Genomic DNA, 22929 nt, shown 5'->3' with positions numbered 1-22929 from the left:
GACGTGTGAGAACAACATCCTGAGGAATAACCTCCGGAAGACGCTTAGTCCAGAAGCTCGCTTCCGACCACTTCAAGAGGAACTAGCTGGATGGTTGGCGAGGGAAGTCATCGATCCTAAAGGAGAACACTATTACGATGACGTAGAACTTTATATGCACCAGAATTTGTAACTAACTTGTTCAAAATTGTATATGGTCATCCGATATTGAATATATATTGTATATGGTCATCCGATATTGAATATATATTGTATATTCCTCTTGAATTCTTTTTGGTTCTAATTTCAAATTTGTTTGAAATTGTACATTCATATGCATGTATGTATACAGTACCGTAGAATATGTGAAACTCCTTCAAAATTAAAACCCAAAAGAAATAAAATAATACAAATTAAAAAGAAACCAGATTTAGGGGGAGGGGGGCTAAAACCCTAAACCCTGCGGAGGCCTTTAGTCGCGGTTGGCCTAAATATGTGAAACTCCTTCAGAATTAAAACCCAAAAGAAATAAAATAATACAAATTAAAAAGAAACCAGATTTAGGGGGAGGGGGGCTAAAACCCTAAACCCTGCGGAGGCCTTTAGTCGCGGCTGGCCAGAAGAACCGCGACTAAAGGTCCTCCGCCCTGGCGCTCGCCTGCGGCCCACGTGGACGGGCCTTTAGTCGCGGTTCGTAAGGAACCGCGACTAAAGGGGGGGGCCTTTAGTCGCGCAGCTTTGGTCGCGGTTGCGCCACCGCGACTAATGGCAGTTGCCAACCGCGACCAAAGCCCTTTTTTCCACCAGTGCGGAATGGTTTCCGTCGCGTCGAAGCTAGATCGAGTAAAGGATCGACGTGAGAGCGTGTTGTTCTTCACGAAGGTGTTCTTCCGGAAGCAGGAAGCTGTATCTCAATCTCGCCTGGGCACGACATCAGAGATCAGACTAATTTAATTTGGTTTCAACCCAAAACTAGCAACCGGGTTGAACCCATAGATCGATGAGTGGAGTATGTTTTCTTCCACACAAGTGGACGATCTGGCCATCTGGATACATATAAGCATCAACTGATTAGAGGATTACGGGTAGCTTTGAGATCCGCTGTGAGGGTGAGGGTAGAATTTTTTTCCCCGCCCCTTCTGCTGTCTCCTCCAGTAAATTAGGTGTCGCAGCGAATTACACCCAAATGCATGCCATTAGTTTTGTTGAGTTTGAAGGCAGGCAAAATAATTAATACTCCAGATAATTATAAAATGAACAAAATAACTTCATCATTTTATATTATTCGAATCAGCTTAGAGGCAATAGTTATTTCCGGCCTCTCTCAAGCTAATCGGAGAAAAGCGACGCCGAGCTTTGCGAGCTTGAACGCATCATCATCCTCCGCCGACAACGGTGAAGCCACATTGTTCTTCCCGAATCCGTCCTCGCACTCCTTGGCAGCGGCCGCCGCCTTCTCCAGGATTCTCCTCGCCTCACCAAACAACCTTGTCTTGACCGCGGCGGTGCAAGCAAGCCAATCGTATAGTATGCCACCGTACAGTGACTGGCACGACTGGAGGCACCGGGCCACGGCGACGTCGTCTTCTGCCTTGAGCTTCACGCCGCCGCCGCCCCGGAGCAGGCGGTCGATCTTGGCCTTCGTGCTGGTGGCGTTCTCTGCGAGGAGGCGCACGGCGATACCGCCGAAGACCTGGTAGTCGAGGTCCGCGCTGCCGCCGATAACGGAGCCTATGGCCCCTTCGCAGAACTGGACGTTGAAGTACGTGCTCCCTTCGCCGACGCTCTTGCACGCGGCCAGTATCAATTGAGCTTTCACCGAAAACGGAGGCGCCTCGTTCGCCTTAAGGAGCACGGGGAAGAGTAGCAAGAGGACAACGACTACCCTCATCAGCCTGACAGAGGAGGTTGAGGGAGCCATTTTTGTCCGATGCCGGATTCGATTTCCTCTCAGTCTCTATATGTGTCGAATGTATATGGCGGATTTAGGAGTAGTATATAGGGGGGGGGGGGGGGGACATTTATTGTGTATATTGATAGTTCCATATTTGATTCGATGTAATTAATAGAATGTTCTAAATGCTGATACTCACGGAATAAAGGTATACTGATGTAATCAGGTGTCTCCTATCAAAGTACTGAAAGGTTTGGTACCTCTGTAATATGGTATCTCAAAATATTATATATAGGATATCGTGCTGATTGATTGCTATGGTTTAATTTTCTCACTATTAAGTTAAAGAATTGCATTCACCACTGGATCATAAGGTTTCTGGGTGTTATCTTATTAGCACTGCAATCAGTATTATGAATGGTTTGTTTGTAATATATCGTCTCTAGTTTTTTTTATTCTTCTCTGATGATTCTTCTTGTAACAGGTTGACCGTGGAAGGCAGGATACTTGTTCATGTTGTTGTTCTGTTAGCTTGGCAGTGTATATGGTCCTCCAATTAGTGCTACACATCTTTTTTTAACCATAATATATTAAATCAGCAAACCACCTCATTACCTAAGGGGGCTGGAAGATTTTTAGTGCTACACATCGTTCATATAACAGGAGCTCCAAGCTCAAGTTTAAAGACATGTGAAGCCCTACTCAGCAAAAAGCGAAAAGGTATTAGTTGATCTTTACTATTAAATGGGAATTGGTCGTTTGACACTCAACGCACTTTGGTGGTCGTCATTGAAAGCATCTCGACCGTTTGATTTTTCCGCGAAAAAGTCCACCGTCCGATCCGTGTTCTGCCCCGATGGTGGAGACCTCCGCTCTCTACCCCACTCTCGTGCACCTCCACCCAGATCCCCATCTCCCCCTCTCGTGCGGAGCGTCTAGGGCTCCGCTGCTCCATCCCCACCCCCCATAGCACTCATGCCGTCGCTGCTTGGCACCGCGTCCCGCGGCCGCCGTGCTGTCGAACACTCTCACTCGCAGCACCGCCGCTGGAGGTTCAGCCGAACCACGATCTGCATGACGTCCATAGCGGTCGTTCTTGTCAAAGTAAGACCACCTTGCCGCTAACTGCGACCACTCCTTCTCGACGCGCGCTGTAGCCTCCGTCCTTGGCCGCCACCGGCACTGTGGGTGGAGCCCTCGCCTCCCACGCCTGAAAGATTCGTGCGGGCCGTATTGAGTTATGTCGATATTATAGGCGTCGTGATCTCTGTCTGGTTTGCAGGTCAGCAGGCTCAAGGCTAGGCCTACACGGAGGATACTCGTGGAGCAGCCCAGCAGGTGGTTCTAAATTCTAATGCATTTTCGCGTGATTATTAGGCCTTGCAATTATTCTGCCATGTTGATATTGTCAGCGTTGTGATCTCTGTCTGGTTTGCCGGTGCAAGGAGTCCCTGATCCAAGTACAAGTACATGGCACTGCATTATGTGGTGCTTCGAAACGAAGCACTTGATTGGAAACAATTCTTAATCAAATTCTTAACCTTGGTTCAGACTTAGATGAAGATTTGCTTAATTTCGATGATCAAGTCTGAACCAAGGTTAAGAATTTGATTAATTGGTAGTTGTATAAAGAAAGGGAGACCAAGAGCTGTTTACCTAAGTTATTTTTAGAGGTCTGTTCAATTTTAAGCATGCGCAGAACTATCTGGTCCTACTTGAAAATTGAGATGCATGATATTACGATGATGTGTAGCTTGTAGATGCACTGCATTGATTTGTGTCCTGATAATTACCTCGCTTTGTGGGGACAAAGACCCACATATTAGCATTAGTTTTTTTATCTATAAATTTGGTTGGTGAATTAAGATGACATGCTTTTCTTCTTTAATTATCTTGAAATCAACTAGCTGCATTTTACATGTTAACCTTGTAAATGTTCTAACTACAGTAATTAAAGCTGACAAATTTAACTCAATATTAGGAGGAAAGAAAAGGTAAACTCCAACTAGATACGGTTCAGTTAGAGAAAATGGTTGCTGTTGCTGTAGCACGTTGCGTTTGCTGGTTGACTTCCACTGGTTTTCTCAAACTATGCAGATTGTTTGCATTTGGAAAGTGGAAGGGGATGGTAATTGTAGCGGCACTGCATATATAGAGTGGTGACCATAATACCAAGGTATTGTCCAGGTGTGGTTAATGATAGATCATGTAATTACCACACTAGACGTTTTTATTCCTCTTTTTAGATACACCTTCCTTGATTAATTAAGTTGATGTGACACCTCTAATGGTTTGGGTCATATTTCTACCAACCAGTTATTGTTGGACATGGCAATGGAATGTATTGGTCCAAAGAAGATTTACTTGTTTCATTGTTGCTTTAGTTTTTTTTTGTAAAAAACATTCTACTTAGTGAACCTTTCGGGTTTTGTTCATACTTCTTGCAACAATCATCTAGGCTATGCCGGTAACTAACATGTAGTTGTTTCTAAAACAGATGGAAAAAAATGGCCAGAATCTTGAAACCATGTGATGGAGCTCAATACTACTACAAAAAGTTACTCATCTTAAGTTCGAGGAGTGATGTCTTTAACTGAAACACCAGCAGATTTCTTTCATATAGGTTGAAATGTGGTAGTATAAGATTTAAAAACAGTCTTGGAAAATTAGATGCCATTATTTTACTTCCAGTGTTAAACATTTGGTTTTATTTTGAAACTTTTTTATTTTGAAGGTTGTTAAAATGTTTGGAAGCGACACCAAGGGCGGATCCGCTGTCAATGGCACGACACAAAGGGTGAGTGACCGGCGAAGTGAAAAAAGATCGTCATTGAGCTTGCCAAGTAGTATTGTCCCTTTTAGTCAGATAATGCAAATTCCAAATGATATTATTTATGTTCATGTGTATTTTCTATTTCTTTCTCATGTTATTTCAGATGAAACTCACTAAGATTACGGCAATATGCACTTTTCTTGTCAGTGGCACATGTGTGCTCGGAGATTCCTTGGTTTAATCGAAGGAAAGAGGTCATATTCGTTGTATTGTTCTCAATCAAGAATTCTTACGAAGAAACTACTAACATCAATCATATTTAGAGATCTGAAAACATGCTCATTCATAACATCGTTCTGTTGAGACGTATATTTGTCAAGTAGATGAATTCAGGTACAACTCCTACTGCATGTTTGTCTTACTGACCATGGATCACCTGCATATCATTAAACGCGTTGAAATCTCTCATATTTGAAGTTTGGCATTAAGGTTGTAATATTGGTAATCTTTAATATTTTAAATGAAATACAGGAGATTTGTACTTGATGCCATGTATTAACTTAAACTTGCGTTTGATTACGTATATAGTAGTAACCAATACATGCACTTATACAAATCTCTCACATTTGAAGTTTGGCATTAATGATGTATAGTTGGTAATAATTAATATTTAAATAGAATACATGAGATTTGTGCTTGATGACATGTATAAATTTAAACTTTGATTACGTATATATTAGTAATCAACACATGCATTTATATACATGTGCAAAACATATGTGATAATAGAGAAAATATAAAGGACCGTAGCAACGCACGGGCATTCAACTAGTTGTTATTGTATATGTGTTACTCCCTCCGATCTATATTACTTGCCACTAAATTGGATGTATCTACAATTAAAATATGTTTAAATATATCTATATTAATGTCAGGTAATATTAATCGAGATAGTACATGATGTAACAGACTGGTTGTTTGGCTTTTAAGTATGGTTTTCTCGTTGTTATTTGAAGTACTACATGTGATTGTCTTGTTGTTATTTGAAGTATTGTGTTTTCTGTCCTTTCCGCTATAAATATGGGCTATTTATTACTTTCAAATTGGAATCTGAAGAAAATAAACACAAAACTGGGGCACACTTGCAAAAACCGGACAATTGAGATATCTCTATCTAGTGGACCCATTATTTAAAAAATAGAGAATAAAAATTCTTGAGCCAAGAAGGCCACGGCCCAAAAATACAAAGGCTGAATAATTGGGCTTTTCCCGTGTAGCTGGCCAAAACTAAAGAGAAAAAATTACGAAGAGGCCAAATTATTGGGAGTCGGTGGCTACCGGCCACCGCAGACCCCCTGATCGGGTATGGGCCAGGCCCAGTTCGCTGTGTCTTTTCGGTTTTCTGTTTCTTTTTTCGTTTTTATTTTTTTTTCGTTTTTCTTTTCTGTTTTCTTTCTTATTTTGTTTTTCTTTCTTTTTTGTTCAAACTGAAAAAATTTCAAATTTCAAAAATGTTCAAAGTCAAAAAGTGTGCAAATTCGAAAATGTTCAAATTCGAAAATTGTTCCAATTCGAAATTTGTGCAAATTTGAAAATCGTTAAATTTTCGAAATTTGTTCAAATACGAAAATCGTTCAATTTTCGAAATTTGTTCAAATTCGAAAATCGTTCAATTTTTGAAAAAAATTCAAATTTGAAAATCGTTCAATTTTCGAATTTTTTTCAAATTTGAAAATCGTTCAATTTCAAAATTTATTGAAATTCGAAAATCATTCAATTTTCGAAATTTGTTCAAATTCGAAAATCGTTCAATTTCAAAATTTGTTCAACTTCGAAAAATCGTTCAATTTTTGAAATTTGTTCAAATTCGAAAATCGTTCAATTCGAATTTTGTTCAAATTTAAAACTGTTCAGATTTAAAACAGAGAAAAAATGAGAAAGGAAAAAAGAAAAACAAACTTGGGTCTGCCCGTCTGCACCGAATCCACAGTAAACCAGTCTCAGCAAATCGTGGGCCGGCCCAACAAAGACCAGGGGGGTGGTCGGTGGCTGTTATACACCGACCAGGTCGGTGTAAAGCAGCTCCCCAAATTATTGGGCTTGGCTGTAAAGCATTGTACTATATTATTGGGCTCATTTTGATCCACACCTATACGATTTGGTCACAGATTTGCCACATCGGATCTGCCGTGGATAGGCTAGACTGGCCATGATGAAAATTTTGGTTATAGAATCTATGACCATCAATTTTCGTCGTTACCGCTTATAACCATTGAAAACAAAGGTCGTTGTGAACAGTTAGTGACTCTCGACTAACGACCAACAATTTTTAGTCACAACAAGATCATAAATGATAGACAATTACCATCATGTGACCAATACAGAGGGTCGTAAGTTAGCAAATTACTTGTAGTGATCGTGTGTCGTGTGGTGCATCCATACGATTGCTTAAGAATTAATTATGTGTGATGTGGTGCATTGGACATGGTTGCTTAAAGATCAAATGTGTGTGTGATGTGGTGCATCGCACACGTTTGTTGGATTATGTGTTTGTTGGATGATGCATTGCATGCAATTCATTTTAAACAAAGCGTTTTTAGAACAAACAAACAAAATATGATGTAAAAACAAACATAGAACGAGGAATAATGAAACATAGTTCATAATATATTTTCATAGGCCGGACGGGATCCAATTAAACATGGTTGCCCTAGTGATACGTCCAAATTGCATCACTATTTTATATCATAATTTACTGTCACTGATATATTTCACATTTGGAGATGATACTTATGTTATTTCATCTATTTTTGCATGTTTGATGATTATTGGAGAATTAACTGCCGGAGTGGGAATTCTGCTGGATAAAGGACCTTCAAGATACCATATTTTTGAAGATCAGCAATTCCCGGAAAATACCCAGAAGTTCCTATTTTTCCAGATGCCGGAGGAAGCCAAAAGGGGAGCCTGAGGTGGGCCAGGAGGGGCCCACACCATCCCTAGGCGCGGGCCACCCCTGGCCACGCATGGTGTGGTGGCCCTGGCCCACCTCTGACGGCGTCCCTTGGTGTATTTCATCTCCCGAGAACCCTAAGACCGAGGGAGGATCGTAGAAATATTTCGTCGCCACGACGGGGCGGAAAACAACAGAGAGAGAAAAGCACTCTGGCAGGCAGAAATCTACCGAGGAAATTCCTTCCCGGAGGAGGGGGGAATCGTCGCCATCACCACCGTCATCGAGATGGACTTCATAGGGATCACCATCATCATCTCCATCACCAGCACCATCATGTCCACCATCTCCACTCCGTCCCGCTGTAACATCTTGGGTTTGATCTTATCTAGTTCATAGGGGAAACTTTTCTGATGTTAATTACTCCTTGTAGTTGATGATATTGAGTGAAACTATTGGATTAAGGTTTATGTACAGATTGTTATCCATTATTATATCACCTCTAATTATGATCCATATGATGTCTTCTAAGTAGTTCCTTTAGTTCTTCAGGACATGGGAGAAGTCAAAATGTTAGTAGTGGAATTATGTTGAGTAATATTTAATGGTTTGATATTTAAGTTGTGGTGCTATTCTTCTAGCGGTGTCATATGAACGTCGACTACATGATACTTCACCTTTATGGTCGTAGTAGAATGCATCGTGTATTTGGCTACTAATTATGGGGTTGCTGAAGTGACAGAAACCTAAACACCCGTTGGGAAACCAGTGCATGAGGGAGTGTAGGATCTCAAAGTTTAAGCATGTGGTTAGATTTATCTTAATTACTTTCTTGTAGTTGCGGCTGCTTACAAGGGGTATAATCACAAGTATGCATTAGTCCAAGTTGGGGTAGTGCATTAGCATAGGTTCACCCACACAACACCTACCAATCTGAGAAATATTATTCAGTTGCATGAAGCGAAAGCACTTGACGAAATTCCCGTGTGTCCTCAGGAACATTTAGACATCATAGGTAAAACAATCGGCTTGTCCTTTGCTCTAGAAAGGATTTTTCCACTCGCTGCAATTATTATTACTGTCTTCTATTTACTCGTACTTTATTTATTTGCAATATCAGAAACCATGAAAACCTGTTTACTAGTATTTACAGTGAATCCTTGATCAAAACTGCTTGTCAACATCTTCTGCTCCTTGTTGGGTTCGAAATTCTTATTTATCGAAAGTACTACGATTCACCCCTATACTTGTGGGTCATCAAGACTATTTTCTGGCGCCGTTGCCAGGGAGTGAAGAGTTATGAAGAGTGGAATTGGTAAAGGAAACTTTTACTGTAAGTGTTGTTTTTATTTCTGTCTGCTGCTTTATTTCATTATGGAGAAGTCTCCATTTGACTCCCGATTTGGGAGTATTACTGCCACTGTTACGGTAGTAGATGAACCACCGCCTGCTCAATTGGATCCTTTTAAAATACCTATGAAAATTGTTGAACGTGTTATGAATAACTGCTATTTAGGAGATGGAATTGTTCATCCTGGTGATCATTTACTCTTTATATATGAATTATGCGAGTTGTTCAAGTGTGCAAGTATTTTAATGGACCAAGTTAAGAGGAAGTTATTCTCTTTATCACTGAAGGGCAGATCTGCGGAATGGTATAAGATGCTGAAGAATGGCCGATCTATTGGCTGGGAGGAAATTGTACCTCTCTTTTATTCTAAATTCTATCCTCCTAGTGATATTCATAAAGATCGAAATTAAATATATAATTTCTGGCCTTAAAATGGAGAGAGTATTGCCTAAGCGTGGGGGAGATTGAAGTCACTAATTCTCAAATCCCATTCATGAGCTCCTCAGTAATATTGTTAGCAATAACTTATATGCAAGGCTTTCTCTTCATGATAAGGATTTATTGGATGCTTCTTGTTCCAGATCATTTACACGTATGAAAGAAGAAGCTAAATGGGATCTTCTCGACCGCATTCAGGAAAATACTGAATGATGGGAGAAGCAGCCCATCCCTGATCGTAGTCGCCTTTTATCGCTTCTTAGGGATGCAAGCGTATACCTCGGGGTGATTTGAAAGACGCATTTCTCGTCGATCCATTGGTCCTCCCAGAACCTACTCATGCGTTCATCACCAGCGATCATGTGCGTCGAGGCGACGAAGAGGCTCGTTCCTGGTGCGATAATTGCATCTCTAGACCATTCCATGCCCTTTCCTGGTTCGTTTTGTTGTACCATAGCCAGCGCAACCGTAATGCCAGCCCGGTCTTGAACACCTAGGCCCCCAATAGATAGTGGCTGGCTCACATCACGCCAATTAACGTGGCAGTGTCCGACGTTGGCTTCAGCTCGACCATCCCATAAAAAACCCCTATGAGTTTTCTCCAGAAGCTTGAATGCACTTAGGCGGCTGTAGCACTAGGATTTGATGTAGGAGTATGCTGACAACATATATTTCACAAGGACAAGCCTCGCGGTCCATAAGCCTAGACTTTCAGGTTGGAAGCTTGACCGTAGTTTTGTTCACCAATGGCTACATCTGCCCCTCTGGTAGGGCGACAGAGCGTGAGAGGTATGCCCAGGTAGGTCAGACACAGCTCCGCTAGGTGGCAGCCAAGTGATGCCATGATCACCGCGTTGTCCTCTGGCTCACAATTGAGCAAAGTCATGGAGCACTTGTCGTAGTTCACCAAACGCCTCGAGGCTCTGCCGAACAAGTGTAGGATCGACCTGATGGCGGGAATGTTGGCCCTGGTGGGGTGACAAAACATGACCACGTCGTTGGCGTATAGGGATACCACCGGGATGGCCTTCGTCGGGTGCAGAAGATACTGATGTCAATGTCATGCAGGGTAAGCCTCTCGGGGCTGTTGAACGCCAACACAAATAGGTGCGGCAACATGGGATACCCTTGTCGCAGTCCTCGACGATGCCAAATTGGTGGCCCAGGGTGTACAACAGAACGCTAGTACTCGCAGAGGACCGAAGGATCGCTAGCCAGTCCAAGAACTTGGTGCCAAACCCATACTGCCGGAGGATTTCGAAAAGAAAAGCCCATGAGATGGTGTCTAAAGCCTTGTCGAGGTCGAGTTTTAGCAGCACTCTCGGCGCGCGCAATTGGTGCAGCTGGTGCATCCACTGTCAGACGAGGACAAAGTTGTCATGGAGGCTGCGTCCTCCAATGAACGTGTTTTGGTTCTTACTGACGAGGCGATCAAGCTTGGGAGTCAAGCGCATCGACAACACCTTCGCCGCGACCTTACCAATGAGGTGAACCAGACTAATGGGACGGTAATCTCCAAGAGTCTTGATGTCCGGACGCTTTGGCAGCAAGGTGAGCAGGGCTGGTTGAGCTTGTGGAATCCTCTACCCCGGAGATCATTGAGCTGTTGGAAGACCACGAGCACGTCCTGCTTCAGCAAGGGTCAACATGCCTGGAGGAATTCAGTGGGGAATCCATTAGGTCCTGGTGCCTTGCAAGCAGGCAGGCGTTTGACAGCAGCCTAGATTTCGGCGTCAGTGAACGGCTCGTCGAGCTCAGCTAGGTCAGCAGATGGATCGATCAGTTGCTCCGGTTTTAAGGTGCAATCACGGTCGGCTGTGGAGCCAAGCAGGGCGTCGAAGTGGGCGAAAGCCTCCTCTGCTATCTCCGTGGACTGATTGAGAACCTGGTCACCCACCATAAAGTTGTTGATGCGGTTCTTCTGTCGACTGCAGGAGCACTGATGATGGAAGAACGCCGTATTGGCATCGCCATCCTTTAGGTTAGCGATCCTAGCTCTCTGTCGCGTGATCGTGCGCTCAAGGGACGTGTAGCTAAGGTGGGACAACTTCAGCGCTTTGTGCAACCAGGCCTCAGGCGGTGTCAGCGTGCGCTCCTCGCGGGCTTTGTCGATTGTCGAAGGCAGCGGATCTTATTCTGCCATGTCTCCATAGCTTCAATACCCTCAGTAATAGCCGTCAATTCTTGCTACCATCTAAAAAATAACCATCATGTTTTAATCAAGACAGTTCAAAAGAGAAATTCAATTTGTTCCTAGTGAAGGCTTGTTGACCCGAATTCAAAAGAAGAAGAGTATGATCGGAACCAGATCTAGTTAGGGTCCTAATGGACACTAGAGAATTCTTTTGTTCCCATTCGATAATGGCAATAATTCTATCTAATTTTTCATTTGTTGGGGATTCTGTGCGATTTTTTTAAGTATATTGCCATCTAAAAGTACTAGTAGTTTTCTCAAGTCAATACTCTCAAGAATGGCATTAAAAATATAAAAAAAATCGTATGTTGGGGTTTTTCTGCGATTTGCGAAAGCAGCGATTATTCAGTACACGGAAAGTCAGGTGCATCCGTTAGGTTCTCCCATTTTTCTACTTTGATATTTGTTCCTTGAGTTTCATTCAGTTTAGCACATGCAGGAGAGGTCCCGTCCATGCGACAGAGTCATTTGTCGAGGCTCTGCCTTCTTTTAAGAAAAACACTACATCATCATCCGGCAGCTCTCCTATGGTTTTTTGATTAATTATAATAAGAAAAATAGTGCACACCTAAAATTGGTGAGGGCTAAGCAATAATCTTTCAACCCCCTCTTTGTACATACTGCTGCAATAGAAACTAACGATGGATTTTCGCTACTGAGCCATGGTGCTGCGTGCAGTCACGCTGACACTTAAGTTTTCATATCAAACAGGATAAATAAATGTTGACAAATGTGAGAATTTTCCAAAATAGTATACTTAATCTGGACAAGCATCAAACCAGATAAAGTTATAGTCCAGAAAGTAATCAGAACAAGTCTCAACTAAGTAAACTACGCTGAAACTAGATGGCTCACAAATGTGATTAGCAGGATCACATGAGCCCTGATAGGCAGATACCAGAAAAGCATTTATTTTATTTACTTACTTTGAAGGAACCCCCAAAGAGCACTTCATATACTCCAATTCAAGCACCAAACCCCAATATACCTCATGAAATAGTCCTATTTGCACCTCGTGTAAAACTATAATATAATAACAACTGCTTCACATCTCAGCTACCAGCTCGCTGTACTGATCTAGAGCCAGGTCAAAGGATGTGAGCGAGTACGGAACCAGCAAGGCCTGCATCTTTTCTGCAGCACCGGGTAGACCGCTGTGAACTGGCACAACCTGCACCATTTGAAACATTTTTGTTACACAACAAATATAATGTATAATGTATGAAACCAAAAGTACATAAGCAAAGGAAAGGCATCAGCTTGCCTTATTTGGGTCACTGAACGAGTTTTCATCAAGCAAATCACTGGATGTGAGAACAGTCACAGTTGATCTTGCTGTATCGACACCAGCTTGAAGTCCCGTCGCAGATATTGTTAGGTTTACAGCATGCGAACCAAAGTTTACAATCTGCAGAAGATCAGTACCAATTTCTTAGATCTAAACATGTTACTCCAGCAGTAGAAACTGGCCATGTCGACTGGGTTGTTATGCACGTATGTAAATGTTCAAGTAATCGCGTATTGTCGCATATGGATTGGGCCATTTCAAACATCAAGGCAAGTTTACCCTTTATCTAATGAACTGAAGCATTCACATGCAGGCTAGGAGGAAATCGGAACCACTGAGTTTACCTTTATCCTCAGGAACATATCCTCATTGTCTTTCCAGGTGATTGCAGATGCTGCCAATGAACCAGAGTAGCTGGAAGCGAGTCTCACAGGATGGAGCAAAGAACCACTTGATTCGCGGAAAAACTTCTGCATCCAGTAACTAGGAGTTCCATACTGTTGCCAGGAGTTGAAGACTATTGCATCTGGGTTCCAGCTGATCATTACATAGACATAATCACTGAAACTGTCATCAACAAGAATGCTAGTATGAAATAGAGCACAAAGCTGTCGGTACTAACGAGCGGTCATTGTCATTTACGAACAGTGGAGCATAGCTCGCCATGTGGACGATATCACTGCAAAGGAGAATGGCAGACTCATCTCATTAACTCACAGCAAATATTGTTGTTACTTAGTTCCACATTTAGAAGATTTGTCATTGACAACTGTCAAACATAATGTCGATTTACATCGGGAGAACTCATGCTTGATAGAGGGACAACCCTATGCATTTGCGGTGTTTCCCCAATCCTCAAAAACAGAAGGAAGGTGTGAGAGAGATTACCTATTCTTCTCTAACCCAATAAGGAATGCAGCCTCTGCCAATGAAGCAAGAAGGCTTCCATTGCCAGCATCCATTGCATCGTTAACAGCATACTCACTAACAAATACCTGAAATAAGATCTCAGCATATTAGCTATAATACCTTTAGTCGACATAGTATGCAAGATTTTCAAGAACATGCTAACACTGTCACAATTGTTACTGTTGGATCAGTTAAGATTTTCCTCTCAAGAACTGTAAACTAAAAAGCATGGAAATTGCATAAATCAGGAAAACTAGGTATAGTTACGTACTAGAAAGTCAGAAACATAGGTCTATGAGCCATCTATACCAAAATAAATGACTCCATAGTCCGGTAGAAACTAATGCATACCTTTGGACCGTTGCGTGATGTCCTGGTAAACTTTTCTTTCATGAGAAAAATAAAAGTGGCATTGCTATAGACCTACAGAAAAGAAGGAAGTATTCTAAGATACACATTGATAAAATAAAAACTGAAAATTCTGGTGAAAGCTAAACAGGGGGAGAAGACAAACCAATTTGCATGCAATAAACTTACATGAAAATCATATAAATCAGCAGGGTGGTGAAGTGGCTTAGATGAGCCATCACAGTTTGAAATAATCTGAATATCTGGATAGGCCTCTCGAATTGCATTGTAAAACATGAGATAATTTCCTGTAAACAAAGAATTTAAGAACATCATGTGCAAAGTGGAAAATTCTAAACTAGCTCTTCACTATTCAGTGTTCCAGCAAAGCAAGTGAACTATACAACAATTCTGTAAGCTATGATGAAATTTTGTAAATCCAATGTTAGTGGTCAAGTGGAGCCTTAACTACTAAAGTGGATGGCTCGATCTTTCTGCCATTTTTTAATCATATTGCTATGAGCAAAATGGGGAATAAAAAGAAAAATGTGGTTTCAAATATGCTCAAAATAAAACAATCACGATGATACATATATTTGTAAGTTAATGAAACCACTAAGGTATTCAATAACAAATAGACCTTTATAGTTTACTTATTTTTATTGACAAAAAAGATTACCCTGGTAAAGTTGTTTATCACAATCTTCATTCCCAATTGCAACATACTTCAACGGGAATCGTTCGGAGTGCCCCATTGCAGCTCTAATGGAACCCCAGGTTGATTCTGAACTTCCTCTAGCGAATTCAATACTGTTCAATACATCCTATAGCAAGGCAAGAAAAAAGAAAACTTATCATGAGAAATGCATATAACTAATTTTTATATAGATATGATAGCATCTACTATGAGGTAAATAACAGAAGGACTACTAATATTTAAGGAAATTGACAGTGACTTAAGTGACACACTAGGCCCCTACTTAATGGTTTGTTATGACAACTATCTTTTCCATTTGAGACATGTTCAATCAAGCAGACGCAATGGTTGTCATTCAAATCCCATACCGATAAACTAGTCTGTAAATGTTTTATTTTGACAAGGCCACCTAACTTACCTTATTTTAATATGCCCGTAAACATGTTCTAGGAAAGAGGCCTTATGTTTTTTGTACATGCATCCAAATAACATTGAACTTACTGCACTAAGGACGACCCATACAGTGAAAGATCTAAGGCATTGAATACATACCTCTACAAAAGGTGCAAGTGTAGTGGTATCAACTTCATCATTGTGGCTGATCCCTAAATTTCGAGAGAAAATTTTAAAGCAATTAATGGGTACACAAGTGATGATTAAATACATGCTAAAATATAACTAATGGAAAAAATAGCAAGAATACTATTACCAGCATTGAAAACCCAGATTGGCTCAGCACCCAGGTCTTCGGCAAGCTTTCATAACATTCCAAATTAAATGTATGAGATATATGGCCACACCTAGAGAACTCAGTAAGAGATTAATCAATACATACCTGGAGAAACTCGTAATACCCAAGCCCATCATCTGTCCAGTACTTCCAAACGTCTCCATAGTGCCCAGGCCTCTCTTCCCATGGACCAATAGTTTCCCTCCATCTGAAAGCATTTCTTAACCATTCGCCTTCAACAAAGCAACCACCTATAAAAAATAGCGTGACATATCAGCATATGTATGATTGGAGAATTTTTTTTTAAATGAGTTGGAGAATTGTTGAAAAGTTGGTTGCCTAAACTCATTTCTATCTAGAAAGTACCCATTATGGTATCCGTACGGAAAATATAGAGAAATATGGTACCATATACAATCATAGTAAGATAGTCATTTTCTAGTCGTAAAATTCGAAAAATTTAACCACTCTTCAAATGTATGTGTTAAGCATAACATGTCAAGTATCATCCCTGCTAATCTGGACTAGGAAGATTAATAAGTTGTACAATGTAAAAAATGGGCAACCATGTAAGTATGTGTTAAGCATAACATGTCAAGTCCACAATTCTGTAAAAGAGAAGGTTGCATAGGACACTAATATAAAAAGAACTGTGTGCTCAATTATAGCTTGTTCTTGTAAAGTAGTGTTAGATTCTTTTGTTTTCCATATCTTGGAATATGCTCCAAGATAAATTTTAAAAAAAGTTATCAGCTGGGCACACACCATCTGCATTTTTTTTGTTTTTAGGGTCAGCCAACTTGATACATACAAGAACATTAGGGATCTGTCGATGAAATGTATTTTCACTGTTATGTAATAAGGTGGGCTACTGCTATGGCCTAAGGGGGCATACATAAAGACAGTACCTGGCACAATATAGACCTACTCTATCTATCTTGCACATCAAGCCTTGTCAGTTTTCAATTGATTTTGCAACCATCAAAATGCATTTTACTGGACAAAAGGAGACTGAAGTACAAAGACAACTACATTGTATTTATACAGTTATGTGCTTCAGACCTTCAGTCATTAGTAGTTCCTTTGACAGACGTGATAAAGTTTATGATTGTCACTGTAGGCATGTTCAGGTTTGAGTTCAGTTGCTTAATTAGTTCCCACCAAAATCCTAATGGCTGAATATGATATAAAAACTACAATGCTAGCAAGAAATCATTGGATATAAACTAGTATCATAAATACACTAGAAGTGTAGAACATATACGGGCAGCCTTTATTAGTTGATCTTGATTGCAATAGCATATGAAATACCAGGAAATCGTACAAACTGTGGTCTTAAATCCATAAGCATGTGTATGAGTTCCTTGCGAAAGCCATGGCCCTGTATGTGTAGAACAAAATGACGATTAACGCCTCTAGTTGGCTCATAGAAAGCATGATCTGGCATTAGAAAAAGAAGATTACACTTTTATTATTACTTAAATTTCCATAAATCAATATTAGTTTTTCGTTTGATCCTATTAATCAGCAATGAGAGCTGTTGGAAAAACATTTTGGTCATCATCGATTTTCAATAACGGTCAAACAATTTGATGATTGATCTTCCTTGAACATATTATTGCTAGGTAACAAAACAAGCCTGTCTTTCTATATGGTTTTACTATTTGAGGTAATATACAATTTGCTAGAATCTTACGAGCTGTTTTCAGATCACATCATGCCTTTGTGATTGTCAGTAGCCACTACCAAGACAAAGGATAAAAAAGCAATTCACCTTATATGTATCTGAAGGCATAAGTGACACTTGATCTATCCATATGACCCCCCTCTTGGAAGTTGTTAACTCAAATCTTGAAGTTCTGCATGTTGCTCGAGCAAATAATTGGAGTTCTATCTTTCGCCAATCTGACACATTATTATCTCTGCAACCATGCAGTATGCATTCTTTCGCAGTTAGTGGAGAAAATTAACAAGTTGAAAATTCATCTTATCTCATTAGGGAAGATATATACACTATATCAGCTGATGCGATATTTTGTAATCCATCGAAACATGTGAGTGAAGCAGTCAACTCCACAGGTTCCATTGATCTGATATACATGACTAGATTATAGGTCTTCCCTTCTTCTATATTCTGGAAGTTGAAATTGCCAAGTTAAACACAAAACCAGAGGGAAATAGTTGAAATGCTTCTCAGAGAAAACTACCAACTAAATTGTTGTAAACTACCAACTAAATTTAGTTGTAAACTACCAACTAAATTGTTGTTTTATGAATTATATTTTCATGCTCATGTTCCAGTCCACATATACATTGAAAAATAAATCGTACCATGCCCCAGAATCCTGGGTTATAAATTCCAACGCTGCCAGCTGGACACTCGTCGCAATGAACCTCCATCCTTAGAGCAATGATATTTTTACTGAAACAAGATGCTCTTTCAGTCTGCACGTGTATGGAAGATTCATCCCCAATGATGGACCAAGGATCTATGTTTGAAGGAGTGTTAATCCCTCCTGCTTCAAATCCTAAAGCATAAATTCCGCAACAGTCAGTACGAGGCTATAAATGAAATTTTACTAACAGGTTATAAAAAGGAAGAGGCTAAGTTTTTTCTTCCACCACTGTTATGTGTTGCAATAATGATTTCTTTGTTCTTCAGTTATTACAGAACTACCTAAGGGAACAGGCAACAAACAGCGTGAAAGAAGGGGAATAAATATAACAGTAACAGAAATCTGTTGTGTGATTGTACTCTGCACAAGATATTGTAAGCTTCAGTTCCACAAAAAGGGCACTGTGCTCTCGTATTTTCATATACAAGCTATTCGACCTATATGAATCCTTGTTACAATGCCAGGCGTATCACTGACATGTTAAGTCAGTGCATGGCATCTGGAACTATCTATCTTTTTTCCTTGGAACCAAGCAATCCAAGTTTTGGTCAAGTGCATCCAGCCCTTTGTGAAACATTTTTCCAAGAGGCATACACAAGAGCAGAGATCGAGTGGCACAGGCATTACCTCTGTTACTGACAAGCTCCGCCCAAATTCCTCCAGCTCCAGCGTGGTTGATTTCCTAGGACAAAATAATCAGTGGCTAGTTATAATCAATGGTGTGGGTAATACACAACACTCACGGTCACGGTGGATAGAAATTAAAGCAACTGTGAGAGGGTGGACCAAGAAGAAGAAAACCATCACCTCAAAGAACAACCCAAAGAGGGTCTGAGGGATCTTTCTGGCGGCTACCCATGACGTGTTAACCTCTAGCACTGCCGTCTTAGCCAGATCCAAGTCTGCCGCCAGGCAGTCGCAGCTCAACGTGAGTAGTAGCAAGGTGCAGAGGACGGTGCGGCATGTTGCCGCGTTATCTGTACCCATCGTCCCCTTACTCCAGCCTGCAGATAAACAGCACCAATGTTCAGTTCCCAGATCGATCGACCAACTAATTAAAATGGCCGCTGATAGTAGAATCATTTCCACAATAAAACAAAAAAATTGGGGATAGCGAATGCGGATGAAGGAGACAAAACATCCAGTGGCAAACAAAACAAGTACATTCGGAAAGAATTTACCTGGCAGAAAACCTAGAACACAAGGGAAACTAAGTGAACCTCCTCTCCTAGACATTCCATCGGACACGTCAACCTCTCAGCCATGACGACCAAACAGAGGATGGAGAAAAAGATACAGAGAAGAGGGGAGAGGAATGGATCGCCTTACTCAACAAGATTGGACCCTGGAACTGCTCACCACCTCCGGCTGACACTCGAGGACGCGATGCGCTTGTGAACTGAGCTGCCAGGGACAGGGTGGTGTGTGCGTGGGGAGCTCGATCGGGGTAGGGGAGGAAGTGCCGCTGCTTGCTGTGTACTGTGCTTGTGTATAAGTAGCAATGAGCCTGCGTGGAGCCTGAAGCGGCTCGCGGCCGTCCGATCACGCTGGGCGTTCGCGTAATTTCTTGCAAGAAAATTAGTACCCGATGATTCGGTACCGGAAATTCGGGTTCGGATTCGGATTTCTCCGATTAGCCCCCCGAATAGAGAAGTACGGTGGGGGATGCAGAGGATGATAACTGTGGGAGCAATCGCTGTGGGAGCAATCGAGAGGGGGCGGACGATGGGCGGCACTCCATCATGCCGTCGAGGAACGCAGCCGTCGCGGCGCTGCACCACAACATGCAGTTGATGGAGGCGACCGACACTAAGCTGCTGCTTGCCGCTCTCAGGTGGGAGGGGCCGGCGTGAAGCTGCAGCTTTCCGCTCTCAGGTGAGGGCAGCAGGAGGCGGTCGAAGAGGCAGTGCTCAAGAAATTGGTGGACTGGTCACTGGTGGTGGGTGCGGTTGGTCTTGGGGCCTTGGGCTTGGGTTGGGTTGTGCCTATATCTGAAGGTATAATAGCTGCCCCCCCATGGGGGCTTCACAGCGATCCTCGCACGTGAGCCGTTAGATCTTTCCATCAGCTAATCTCGGCCGTTCATTGTTGGCTCAGAATCTGCTAGATAAAGCCATGCAACAGACGTATCCTACCCGCCTCAGGCTGCTCAAGGGTCCCACCATCGTTTGGGCCCGCCCGTCAGTAGCTGCGGGTGAGGTTGGGTTCGGTCGGCCGCGTCGCACTCGCGCGTGAAAAGATCTCCACTCGCGCTGCTCTCCTGCTGGTCCACCGGCTAGATAAATCCGTGCAATTGTCGTGTGTTACCCTACCGAGGTCGCTTGTGGGACCCACCATTGTTCAGGTCCACTCGTCGGTCGCTGCGAGAGAGGCAGCTTCGGTCGGGCATGTCATCATGGGCATAGGGGTCCGCCGCCCACCCAATCGCCGATCCCATCCTCTCCCCCAATCCCCAGTCCCATTTCTCTCCCCTAGAAACCCTAGGCCAGTCTCCACCACGCGATCCACGGCCGCCGCATCCCCTCGCCGAACCAGCAGGGGCGAGCATCGATGGAGCAAAGAATCGCCGGAAGATGCGCGTGGTCGCCGGCGGCGGGAGGGCGCGGAGGAGCGTGGGCTGTAGCGGTGCTTCACCTCGCCATGCCCTCTGCGATTGGGTTGACGTCGATGGCGGACGGGGCTCAGCTGGAGGTGGTGCGGCCCGGGAAGATGCGCGCGCGGGGCCGACAGCGCGAGGGCGCTGAGGAGCGTGGCCTCCCCTTCCTTCCACTTCTCCCCCATCCTGTCTGGTTCTTCTCCTCCTCTCCCTCATGCCCCCATCCCTGCCGCTGCGCGCATCTCCTCCTCCCCTTCACGGATGCCTCAGCAGTAGCAGCTGGAGGTCGACGGGTTCCTTCTCCTCCTATCTCCCTTGCGCCCCCATCCTGGCCGCTACCTCGTGCACATCTCCTCCTCCCCATCGCGTCTGCCTCAGCAGCAACAGCCGAAGTTCAGCCCAGAGGAACTGCATGAACGCCGACCGCCACATGTTTGTCCCTCCCTCCCTCCCTATCCCCATAGATCCTTATCTTTTTGCATGTTTCTCTCTTTCTCCAATCCCTACGTATCCTCATTTTTGTTTGTGCAGGTCTCACTTTATCTATGCCTACAAGGTGCTTGACAAAATACCTGTAAGTGTTGTTTAGAATTTCGTTTTTTTCTTAAATTTATCCCAAGTCTATAGTAAATCAAGTTGTTGGTACTTTGTTTAATTTCGTTTTTTATCATTGAATCTAATTTCTGATGTCTCTTATTGAGTATTGTCTAGACAGTCATAGTAAAAAAGATAAGAGAACATTACTGATACAATATTGTGGGATTTTTAGGTTCTTTTTGTTCATAGATAGGCTCACATATCTCCCTTTTTTGATTTCTACCTTACGATGGAGACTTCTTAAAGGACTGTGAAGAGATGATTGCTTGGACTGTTCTGGAAAGTGGCGGTAGGAGGTACCGAAACCATGAAAAAATGCAATTTTAATAGAAACATGGAATGAGTTCTGATTCTTCTCATTTTAGTTACAATCATCTTTTTGAATCTTATTTTTTGGTATTCATGCTTCATACATTATATTTATCCTTAATCCATGGCGGTCTCACTGCTCTTATGCATGTCCTGCAGTTTCGTCAAGTATTTGATACCCTAATTTGTACTCTAATGACTTCTGGTGGTATAATATGCTCAAGGTTTGCATACCGTATACAAGTCAAGCATATTACTCCAATATCATTCTACAAGTACCTACAATTTTATACAGATGATAAAAGCATGTTGCCATTACAATAAAAATATACTCTGTTTTAGAGTATGGTCCACTAAACTGTCATGCATTTTACTTATTTTTAGGATTTCGATCCACCTAATCAAACTGCATATTTAGATGAGTTCTAGATTTTGGCAAAACTCTAACTTTGTGCTGCTTCAGTTATTCTGTTAAATTTTCCAGGTTTACATATGAATATGCTCAATTCTGCATTAGTTTTGTGTACTTTTATTTCTATTACACCACAACTACTATTTTGCTACACCTCTACTTTTTAGTCATCCACTGGCTCTAATTCATTCAGCTCCCCTCCATTGCTTTTTAACAACTTACAGCAGCATTCTGGAATGTGAGGAAACCTTGCCTGTATGTGGCATTGTTTTCTCTTTATGCTCCTAAACCGCATGAAATATTTCTTTCTTACTTTTCAGTTTATTTAACACCGCTTTCCCAAATAGGCTACAACTATATGTTTAGATAGGACCACATCATTGCAAGGAACTAAAGACTAAGATGTATTTTTAACTACCTTTGTTTAATTTATACCACATATTAGAATTTCACTACAAGGTACAATCACAGTTGCCAGTCCCAGAACACAGCCCTATGATGATAGGTAGTTTTTTTTTCCCAATTCAGTTCAGTTTAGTCTGATGCCTATAGTATGCCAGTCTGATGCCTATAGCATGCCATATCTTACGATTCTGTTGATTGCAGAATATGTTGCTTGGTGACTGTATCAGTGATAGATTGAGCAAGCTTGGCTTACATGTCGTGTTGATTTCAGACTTGGAAGGAGAAGCTAATTGAGCATCGTTCTCCGGTTCAGGTTTATGCTCCGCCTTTGCCTTTTTCTTTTCTTGGTTGCATTACTACACAAATATATACCGTGATCGCATGGATGCGATAAATTACTAATGCGTGCGCGTGGCGATCGATTTGGTTTGTGATTTTCAGGCAACCACGTTCGGAGCTACCCGTCGACTACTACTTGAACACGATGATTGAAGTGGCGCGATAGTACACATGCTCAAGAGCTACCTTAACATGTTCAGCTAACAATCATATAGGCACCGCGTGCCTAGACAATCAGAGTTGTACGTTCAGGTATTGCTTTGTTTCCATAAGTTGTAACTGATGTGTCCATAAGTTGTTTCTTAATTTTCTCTCGCTAAT

The 22929-nt window shown here is 42.0% G+C and overlaps 3 protein-coding genes across 8 annotated transcripts in view; 1 reads left to right on the top strand and 2 right to left on the bottom strand.

Annotated features, from left to right (window-relative positions):
* Positions 1–1299: 1299 nt before the first annotated feature.
* LOC127347450 (putative invertase inhibitor) lies at positions 1300–1922 on the bottom strand. The gene has a single exon (XM_051373635.2). The coding sequence runs from the start codon at positions 1898–1900 to the stop codon at positions 1304–1306; it is 597 nt and encodes a 198-aa protein (XP_051229595.1). The 5' UTR covers positions 1901–1922; the 3' UTR covers positions 1300–1303.
* Positions 1923–12321: 10399 nt separating this feature from the next.
* The window catches only part of LOC127294759 (alpha-L-arabinofuranosidase 1-like), a 163730-nt gene continuing 153122 nt past the window's right edge, over positions 12322–22929 (bottom strand). Inside the window, exons 1-18 of one of the 3 annotated variants that reach the window (XM_051324645.2) lie at positions 19280–19871; positions 18758–18954; positions 18578–18632; positions 17886–18082; positions 17567–17688; positions 17329–17476; positions 16866–16935; positions 15660–15805; positions 15534–15579; positions 15377–15429; positions 14807–14951; positions 14317–14435; positions 14131–14202; positions 13759–13865; positions 13493–13549; positions 13215–13407; positions 12847–12990; positions 12322–12753 (exon numbers count right to left, since the gene is read on the bottom strand). In XM_051324645.2, coding sequence (XP_051180605.1) covers positions 12628–12753; positions 12847–12990; positions 13215–13407; positions 13493–13549; positions 13759–13865; positions 14131–14202; positions 14317–14435; positions 14807–14951; positions 15377–15429; positions 15534–15579; positions 15660–15805; positions 16866–16935; positions 17329–17476; positions 17567–17688; positions 17886–18082; positions 18578–18632; positions 18758–18937 — 1980 coding nt within the window. In that variant the 5' untranslated portion in view covers positions 18938–18954; positions 19280–19871 and the 3' untranslated portion in view covers positions 12322–12627. Of the gene's footprint in view, positions 12754–12846; positions 12991–13214; positions 13408–13492; positions 13550–13758; positions 13866–14130; positions 14203–14316; positions 14436–14806; positions 14952–15376; positions 15430–15533; positions 15580–15659; positions 15806–16865; positions 16936–17328; positions 17477–17566; positions 17689–17885; positions 18083–18577; positions 18633–18757; positions 18955–19279; positions 19873–22929 lie in introns of those variants that run through there. The other 2 variants (XM_071818895.1, XM_071818894.1) reach the window with 2 other exon arrangements.
* On the top strand, positions 20525–22582 carry LOC127294760 (uncharacterized). 4 transcript variants are annotated; one of them, XM_051324648.2, is made up of 5 exons: positions 20525–20978; positions 21078–21120; positions 21390–21439; positions 21612–21676; positions 22471–22582. In XM_051324648.2, exons 1-4 carry the CDS (start codon positions 20761–20763, stop codon positions 21634–21636), a joined length of 336 nt encoding a protein of 111 aa, XP_051180608.2. In that variant the 5' UTR covers positions 20525–20760; the 3' UTR covers positions 21637–21676; positions 22471–22582. The 4 variants fall into 4 exon arrangements, 3 of the variants coding, with proteins under 3 accessions (XP_051180608.2, XP_071674994.1, XP_051180607.2); XR_011743034.1 differs by having other exon boundaries at positions 21390–22369; positions 22471–22569; XM_071818893.1 differs by lacking the exon at positions 21390–21439.

This window comes from Lolium perenne, chromosome 4 (genome assembly GCF_019359855.2).
Source record: "Lolium perenne isolate Kyuss_39 chromosome 4, Kyuss_2.0, whole genome shotgun sequence".
Taxonomy (NCBI): domain Eukaryota; kingdom Viridiplantae; phylum Streptophyta; class Magnoliopsida; order Poales; family Poaceae; genus Lolium; species Lolium perenne.
This window is presented reverse-complemented; position numbering and strand designations above follow the sequence as displayed.